We start from the raw sequence: 9,079 nt of genomic DNA on the forward strand, positions 1-9,079 counted from the left end.
CAACTTTCAAACTCCATGTTCAGTGATATCACATTGGAAGTTTTAAATTGACGAAAGTGGGAATATTCACACTGGGGAAACTGCAAACAATACAAATCTTGGCTTGATTATGGAGAATATGTTAGTAATGCTGATTAAACTTTAAAAAGTATATGCTGTATGTGGCCACTGCACTGTGTACAGCAGAAAAAAAGTTAGGAAATAGCATTTCAGAATTCAAAAATAATTATTTCTTATGGCTAGGAGTCACATCACTAAAGAATGAAGTTTCAAGTCTTCATTGTTTCATTATCTTATTTATTAATGAAGAGAGAAATAGTCAAAATTAATTATTTTTAAATGGACAAAAGCTATGAAAAGACATTTTACCAAAAGAGGACTTAAAAAATGAAAAAAATGCTCCACATCATAAAACATCTGAGAAATGCAACTAAAACCACAGTGAGATACTGCTATACACTTATTAAAAGGGTCAAAAAGTCTTATTAAAAAACTTGGGACTAACCTGGCGGTCCAGTGGTTAACAATCTGCCTTCCAATGCAGGGGACACGGGTTCAACCCCTGGTTAGGGAATTAAGATCCCATGTGCTGTGGGGCAACTAAGCCCACATGCCACAACTAGAGTGCCCACACGACACAACTAGAGTGCCAGTGCGCCACCACTGCTGAGCCCATGCTCTCTGGAGCCTGTGCACCACAACTAGAGAGAAGCCCGTATGCTGCAACGAAGAGCCCACACACCGCAACAAAAGATCCCGCATGCCGTAATGAAGATCCCATGTGCCACAAACTAAGACCTGATGCAGCCAAATTAAAAAGAAAAAAAAAAAGTTTAAAAAGACTAAACATATTGGCAATGATATGGAATAACTGGAAGTCCCAAACTCTTCTGGTAGGAATGCAAAAGGAAACAACCATTTCAGATCACACTGTAGAGTTCTTTAAAAAGTCATCCATTCACTAAGACTGAAACTCAGGCACTGCACCCTAAAGTATTAATAGAGGAAAAGTGAAACATAACCATGTACAGAATTATATTCAAAAGTCTGCAGCAATTTTACTTCCAACAGTCAAAAACTGGAAACAACTCAAATACGGATAAACAGATGAATAAACAAATAGTGGTATATCCTCAGAACATCATACTTCTCATCAATAAAAAAAGAATGAACTACTCACTGATGACTCTCAAAATAAACATGTCACATGAGGGTACCTGACGGGAAAAGAATAAGCACTTTATGACTTTAATCATATAAAATTCTAGACAACGCAAACTTATCTATTGTAAAGAAAAATAAATCAATGATTGACTAGAGGTCAGAGTAACATCAATAAAAGAAACAAGGTAAATATGAAGGTAGATAGGTTTATTATGGATGTGATGGTGGTTCCATGGATTTATATAAATGTCAAAACTTATCAAATTGTATATTTTAACCATGTGCATTTTATTGCATGTATTCATACCTTATTAAAGCTTAAAAATATTATCCAAAATAAAAATCTGGATTTCTTACTCTTTTTGTAAAATCCCCTATACTGACTTCACCACTTTCTGCCTCACACCCTGGGAGGGTCACCTTGCCTCAGTGGTCAAATATATAAGGAAGCAATGAAGACTGTTCCCACCTGATTCAACAGGAATACTGTCTGGGTCACAAAGTCCATTACTCGATGAAAAGATATCCCTTCTCTCTATTCTCATTTTTCTGTCTGGCACAGAAATGGCCTTGAGGAGGATAGCCCACAGAGGCTACAGAAATCCACAAAACCTTCAGATTATGTTCTCTTGTAATGCCCTTCTCAATTCAGGAGATCTCAATTCAATTCATCTGAGAATTTCTGTACATGCTCATCCTTCACAGCCACAGTGAATGGAACACTGTCATTGTGGATGCCCCTTTAAATGAGGCACATTCCAACCAGCTTGTAATAGTGTCCTCCACCCACTATTAATCCAATGTTTTCTGTAACAATTATCATTCCCCCTATAATCTTACAACCAATGATGCTACACTGCAGAATTCTGCACATAAGGGCACATGGCTCTACTGCAGGACCTGGGAGAATATTTTCCTCACTAATGCTGAGCTCAAGGCAATATCCCCTGTGAACAAGACAACAATTTCATGTTACTCTCAGAAGCAAGGAAGATTGTCACAATTGCTCCTTCCCCAGGCTGACCTCTGAACCAAGAAAATATGGCACTCAGGCCACAAATTAGAACCAGAAAGCTCTGTAGTCTTTCCTTGGAAGCCTTGGGCAATAATGCAAACAAGGCCAAACTGGAGAGAGGTATAACTGCTATCATATTGTGCCCTTAAGGCACACAAAGCGTGGGATTCCCAACAAAAGCTGATCAGTCCTTTATGTTAGCAGAACCCATGTTTTCAAATCATCCCCTACAGTGAATGGAACCTCAAGACTAAATGTGGCTTAAAGAGTGAGACCTTTATAATTGCACAAACCAGAGCAATGGGAGGGAAGCTACTCCTGGATTGGTGACTTGATGGCTAGAAAATCCTATCATAGGAGTTATGTGGGCTAGAAAATCCTATCATAGGACTTATGTGAGGCCAGCAATATCCCTGAATAAGGTCGTCCATTTTTGCAAGTCACAAGCAGAGTCCTTTGGGCCAAAAATGGGTCAGGTCAGTGACTTAACTCATCAAAGAAATGAGAAAGGAGTGAGTGCTCAGGCTTCTCACAATCCCTCCTGTGAATGGGAAAGACCAATGTTTCTTTCCCTGAACACCCTGGGGTGGGTGAATGCTGTACACTGTGAGTACCTGCCAGGTGGGAGAGGTGAAATGGCTTTGGCCACAGAAACAGTCAATGACAGAAATCTGGCAAGGGACCTGGGCAGTTTAAAAAGTACAGTGCAGCTCCCACATACCTGGGATGTTTGCAGATGTTTGGATGTATGAGGTTCAATTCAGATGGTACCACGATGAGGGATCTCAAGTGTTGACATACTGAAAAAGGAAACTGTACATCCCTGCACATGTAAGATGTTTTTTCCCTTCTGAAATCTGTGGTTCCAGAGTCAAAACCTTGGGCTAATGGCCTTATCGTATTCATTGCATTAACAAGGCCTTGATCCAGTGTAAACAGTCTAGTGTTTTAAGAGACTGGAGCTGTAGGTAAAGAATTCAGCATATTCCCCAAATTGTAAGGCCTTTTCTCACTGTGAACTCTCTGATGTGTGATGAGGTTAGAGCTTTGGCTAAAGGATTACCCACATTCACTGCACTCATAAGGCCTTTCTCCAATGTGAACTCTCTCATGTCTAATGAGATGGGAGCTTTTGCTAAATGATTTCCCACATTAGCTGCATGTGTAACATCTTCCTCTAGTGAGGACTCTCTGGTGCTGAACAAGTGTGTTTGCCACTGAAAGTTTCTGGGCAGTATCCCCATTTATAATGATTTTTTTCCCCTTAGAAAGGGAGTCTCACGCTCAGTTCCACTATTTGACTTCTCCCAGGTGCATGTGGCCTGTTGGTGAAGAAATCCTGAGTTGCCCAGGAAGTCCTTCCCAACATCCCCAAAGGTAAAGGGCTTCCTTGATACATAGAATTTTCAGCTGTTCACAAACAATGTTCTCCTCACATCACTTCTCAATGGTTTCTCTCCAGTGTGTTGCTTTTGGTTATGGAGGTTTGCTCTGAAATAGAATGGTTTCTCACATGCCCCACACATGTAGTTTCTGCCCACAGCATGCTACCTGGTACTCAGCCAAGTGAAAAATGTCACTCAAGATCGGGCCACACATCTCATAGAGATTGGCCTTCTGGGGAGACAGACCTGCCTTAACAATTCTGATCTGTGAGCTTCCTTGATCAGAGATAATCTGCTCAGAAAGTCCCTCCTCATCCTCTTCTCCATGCCAACAACCTGAAAGCAGAGAAATGCTGGAGATGTACACGTTGACTCTGTGCAAGGAGAAATCCCCAATACAGATCTGTGTCTCATAAATCCAAGGATGAGTCCATGGGACTGTTTGCAAGACAAGGTGGTTGGGTTCAAGTTGAGGATGAGGCTGCTTAGCAGCACTGGGCCTTTAAAGATTACAGAATGGGGGAGGCCTCACAAGGTGAGGAACACAACCATGTGGAGTGACACAAAGAGAAGAGGCAGGTCATTCTGCAAACAACTTTCAGCAGGATCTTGTTTGGTGGTGACACGAGTACTATGTAGTAGGTTGTATCCAGGCTCAGGAAAATCCAACTGCAGCAGAGCAGCTGGTGTTCAAGGATTAAGAATGTGCACACGTCATGACATAAATGGTACAGGCCAATGTTGGACAGCACTGCAGACGGACCAGTGTGAAAAAGCATTGAGAGATGGAGTCCAGGGAGGTGAGAATTAGCCCTATGTTGGAAATAAAAAGTGACAAGTAGTAGAGTTGAGAAGGTGGCTAACTGAAGAATGGGGAAGTACAGGCAGAAATGAGGTGTGGCCGCCACTGTGATTGGCACCAAAAGGCTAGTCAGAGAATAGATTTCTGGCATGATTTGTATACGGCCCTGACATCACGCCCTGCCCCAGGTGCTACTTATCAGGGCCAGACTATATATGAGTCCTTGCTGTAGTTGGAGTCCTTTCTAGTCTGTGAACTTCTCTACTTCACCCCCTTGATGAGCAGCTACGCAGAACCTGGATGATTCACATACTAAAGTAAAGACAGGACAGATAAGCAGCCAGCAATGGCCAAAAAGATAGAGCACAAGAAATAAAATTAAATCTTACAAAAAGAACTTCAGAGGAATATCTTGCAAGAATAGCCCATTGTCCATATAATAACAGTGACCGGGTCAGTAACAGCAATTTCTGGCACAAGCAAGAATGAGGAAATGTTAGCTAGGTGAAGGAAGTAGAACCTGGGGTACACAGGTGCCTTGGATCTGGAAAATTCACCTGGCTATGGAGAGGGTAAACAAGGTGGGATTCATGCCTATAAGACTCCTGACTCTGGACCCATCCCTGCAAGGCAGGGGGTAGCAGGTGCTGGATCTGTCAAAGAGAAGAGACAGCAGTGCTCACACCTCAGCCCTACTAACCACAACACCTACTCTGGGAACTGGGGAAGAAAGCAGTGCCCAGGTCCTGATGTGAGAAGGGGAGACTTGCCAATGGATAAAAAGAAAGGGCAGAGACTAGTTCAGGGCACAGGGGTGGGTTTGAGGGCCTTACCCGGGGAGGTTGTAAGTGCCAAGTTCTCCAGCATCACATCATGGTACAGGCATCTCTGAGCCTCGTCAAGGAGACCCCATTCCTCCAAGGAAAAGTTCACGGCCACATCTTCAAAAGTCACACTGCCCTGTCGTGATTGGGACAGATGAAATCACAAACAATCCTCTCTCAAGAGGACCTACAATCATTTCCCCTATTTATCTATTCTATGTCTATCCTCCTCCCAATCTCCCCAGTCAGAGGAGAAACTAGGCCCTGGCGCCATTGGTGCTACTGTCTCCCTATGGGCCCAATGACTACTGGGTCCAGCCGTTAGCAACAAGAGACAGGTGCACAAACATATTTAAACTGTGCGCCTGACATAGAGGCATCCAACCCTCCTACCAGGCAATACCTCTGGTGTGATCAAGGTCATGTAAGTCCCAATACCAGGGACCTGAGACCATGAAACATACTCCCTCTACATGTACATATCACTCTCAAGACTGCACATCCCTCATATTTAGACATGCCCATGGTCACCACCAACTCACCATCCCACTCTATAAGCATCTCCCTGACCTCCCCACATGTTGAAATATTTTTATCACCTCCTTTTTTTAAATAAAGTTTTTCTTAAATTTTTATTTTTTATTTTTGGTTGTGTTGGATCTTTGTTGCTGCGTGCAGGCTTTTCTCTGGTTGAGGCGAGCGGGGGTTACTCTTTGTTGCGCTGCACAGGCTTCTCATTGCAGTGGCTTCTCTTATTGAGCAAGGGCTCTAGGCACACAGGCTTCACTAGTTGTGGCACAAGGGCTCAGTGGTTGTGGCTCGTGGGCTTAGTTGCTCCGTGGCATGTGTGATCTTCCCAGACCAGGGCTCGAACCCATGTCCCCTGCATTGGCAGGTGGATTCTTAACTACTGCACCACCAGGGAAGCCCTGATCATCTCCTTTTCACTCCACTGGTGAGGGTGGGATTTCTGCCTAGGGTTAGGGCGCCTGACACTGGAAAGATGTTATCAGCAGCATCTTATTAATCATATATATATCCACAGCCTGGAACAGGAAGACACCACATTCCATAAAAGGCTACATGGAGTTACACTCTGGAAAACAGTGAACAACCAAGAGCTGTGGGACGTAAGCTTTGTAATATCAAGAGGGTAAGGTGCCCCTGGTTCCATGGGAGGATGCAATTTCCTTTTCTGAATAACTCCAAAGGACTGACAGGGAACTGAAACTCACTACAAAGGGATAAGCAGGAATTATACCTGGTCCCCTTTATAAAAAGCGTTGTTTGGTTAGGAGACCTTATCCACTGGAGCAGAGCAAAGTGGGGACCTGCTGCTCAGGCCATTTGAGGTCCTGCCAGTTTCAACACATGTCAAGGAAGCATTTAATACTGGGAGTTAATTTTAGGCCTTACACCACAACTTAGCTGACAGCATCCAGAGTATGCTTGGCAAATTCATAAAGGATCCAGTAATTCTCTAGACTTCCATGGCTCCCACTAGCAGTGGCAGTGACAAAATCTTCTATAATGGCCGCCCTGACAGGCTCCATTCCTTACCTCTGACTTAGCCACACAGAATCGACTGTTCATTTCAGACACCCATGACCCTATTCCACTTCTATGCTATACTTGCTGTTCCCTTAACAAGCACAACTTTCCTCCGTCCACTTAACCTTCATTCAAAGCCTAGCCCATTGGTGGCCCACCCCAGGCCTACTGATGCTCACATATGATGACATTTTCCCCTGTTCTTATCCTCCAGGCTGAATGAAACATGTCAGAGCATACCAAAGTCATCAAAAAATCCTGGAGCATCCATAGGGAAGTAAGCACCAGCTCCAGCATGACTGTCATCTTGCCTCAATTACTTCTAGGCCTCTGCATCCCTCTCATTTCCATTGGTCACTTAGAATGTCTACTCATCTGCCACACTATGTCGTCCCCAACACAACCTCCCTTTATGGCCACTTACCTTCCTCACTTTTGTTTGTGAAGCCCAATACCATGACCCAAGTACTGAAGCCAGATATTGAGTCCACAGCCCCACCCTCCCTTTCCTGGGCACCTAATAGCTTTACACCGTAACCTGAAGACTGCCCCTCCTTGATGTCACCACAGCTTACTCATCATGGTCTACAGAGTACCGACCACATTTTGGATGTCTCCACCTTAAACCCCTCCGCACATTTCCACACCTATGTGTTCAGCTGCTCCTTTCACGCCTCCACTCAGTGATCTCTGATCAGACTTTAAACATGGCTAAAACAAAGCTCTTGTTACCCCCAGTGACTATCACTTACTACAGTCTTTCTCATCCCATATGATGGAGTTTTCATCCCTACAGCTGCTAAGGCTGGAAACCCTGGGGTAATCTCTGACTCCTGTTTTACTCCCTCACTGTTCACATTAGAAAAAAATCTAGTTGTCCCTTTTTAAAACATGCATCCAGAATACAACCACTTTTCCTAAGCCACCATTATGATCCATTAACCCTCACCTGGACTATGATAGGAACCTCTACCCTGATTTTCCCCTCCTCTCTCAGCTTCAGTCTCTTCTCCACTTTACAGCCAAATGGAGCCTGTTTATAGACACTGGTAAGAACATCTCTCTCCTCTGATCCAAATCTCCCTTCGCCTCTAGAATAGACATCCATCTTTTCAGGGAACCATTTCTATACTGACTCCTGTCCCTGCTCTTCGTTCTCACCTAAAAGAAAGGAGACCTGTGGTTTCCTGAACAATCCCTGATCAGTTTTACCTCTAAACATCTGGAAATCTTGGAACAAGTTCCTGGAAGAACCCTCCACCCCTGTTTACACTGGTTTCCAATCATGAGAATACCTTTATATAAAGCCTCACATGGATTCAGGACTATGGGCTTGGAGTTTCTTCAGAGTTCCCAGACTCAAGAATTGGAGGGATAGCATTAAGAGTCCCAGGAAACCACAATTCAGAGAACACAGGAGTGGGGTTTGTGGCTCTGAGAGACTGGGACACGCTCCACCTTCCTGTGTGAATTCCACAAGCACTTCTGCAGCCATGGGAACCTGTGCAAAGAGGCAGGGCTCGGAGGAAGGGATCCATGGTGAGGTTCCATGTGCTGATCTCCTCCCTGTACACTTCCCTGACCCTGGAGCCAGGTGACCTCAGGCTGATGGTCTAATCTCAATGATCAGTGTCCTTACCAGCTGCGTGAGAACCTGAACAAATACTCAACCTCCCAGTACCTAAATGTCGTCATCGCCTCTTTCGTTTTTCCTTTGAACAGCTTTTGGGAAATTTTTAAACTCTGACGTGGATCCTGTATTTCTTTTCTTAAAACTCCCCATGGCTTCTAGAGTTCTAACATTAAGAACCCTCATCCTGCTATTCCAGGCTTTGCTTCACGTTGTTTGTTCCCTGCGGACAGAACATGGTTCACAGGTTTCCCGAATCCTTCCGCCTCAATCCGACCTCCAAGCCTTTGCACCTGCGGTCCCTCCACCTGAAACCTCTCCCACGAGCCATCACACTGTCTGAAACAGGGCCCCACCCACGACCGCCTCACCGTCCAGGACGCCGCGGCCTGGGCTGCGGGCACGTGAGCAGGCGCCCCGCTTAGTGTCTGGTGGGGTGAGGACGGTGAGGGGTCGGAGGACGAGCGTTTACCTCAGGCGGGTCCCTCAGCGCCGCCGCAGCCATCGGACTCTGTGGGCGGGGCGGGGCCCGTAGCGGCGGGAGAGGAGGCAGGACGCGGACACAGCGGTCCCTCTCCCGGGCCTGGTGCTGGGCACCCCGAGAGACATCGCCGAACCTCAGGCCCGCCTCTATGCCACAGGGTCAGCCCCTCCTCTCGCACCTGTTCTTTCCCGTCACCTCCGTCCCTACCCAGCGTTGCGGAGCTG

The 9,079-nt window shown here is 45.3% G+C and overlaps 1 protein-coding gene across 1 annotated transcript; it reads right to left on the bottom strand.

Annotated features, from left to right (window-relative positions):
- Positions 1–740: 740 nt before the first annotated feature.
- LOC113615220 (zinc finger protein 586-like) lies at positions 741–9,079 on the bottom strand. Its single transcript, XM_027097414.1, has 4 exons — positions 8,844–9,079; positions 5,200–5,326; positions 3,811–3,900; positions 741–1,217 (listed from the first exon to the last, which is right to left on the bottom strand). Exons 1-4 carry the CDS (start codon positions 8,874–8,876, stop codon positions 1,204–1,206), a joined length of 264 nt encoding a protein of 87 aa, XP_026953215.1. The 5' UTR covers positions 8,877–9,079; the 3' UTR covers positions 741–1,203.

Source organism: Aethalodelphis obliquidens, unplaced genomic scaffold (assembly GCF_003676395.1).
Source record: "Aethalodelphis obliquidens isolate GAN/ISIS:26980383/991018 unplaced genomic scaffold, ASM367639v1 scaffold113, whole genome shotgun sequence".
Classification (NCBI taxonomy): domain Eukaryota; kingdom Metazoa; phylum Chordata; class Mammalia; order Artiodactyla; family Delphinidae; genus Aethalodelphis; species Aethalodelphis obliquidens.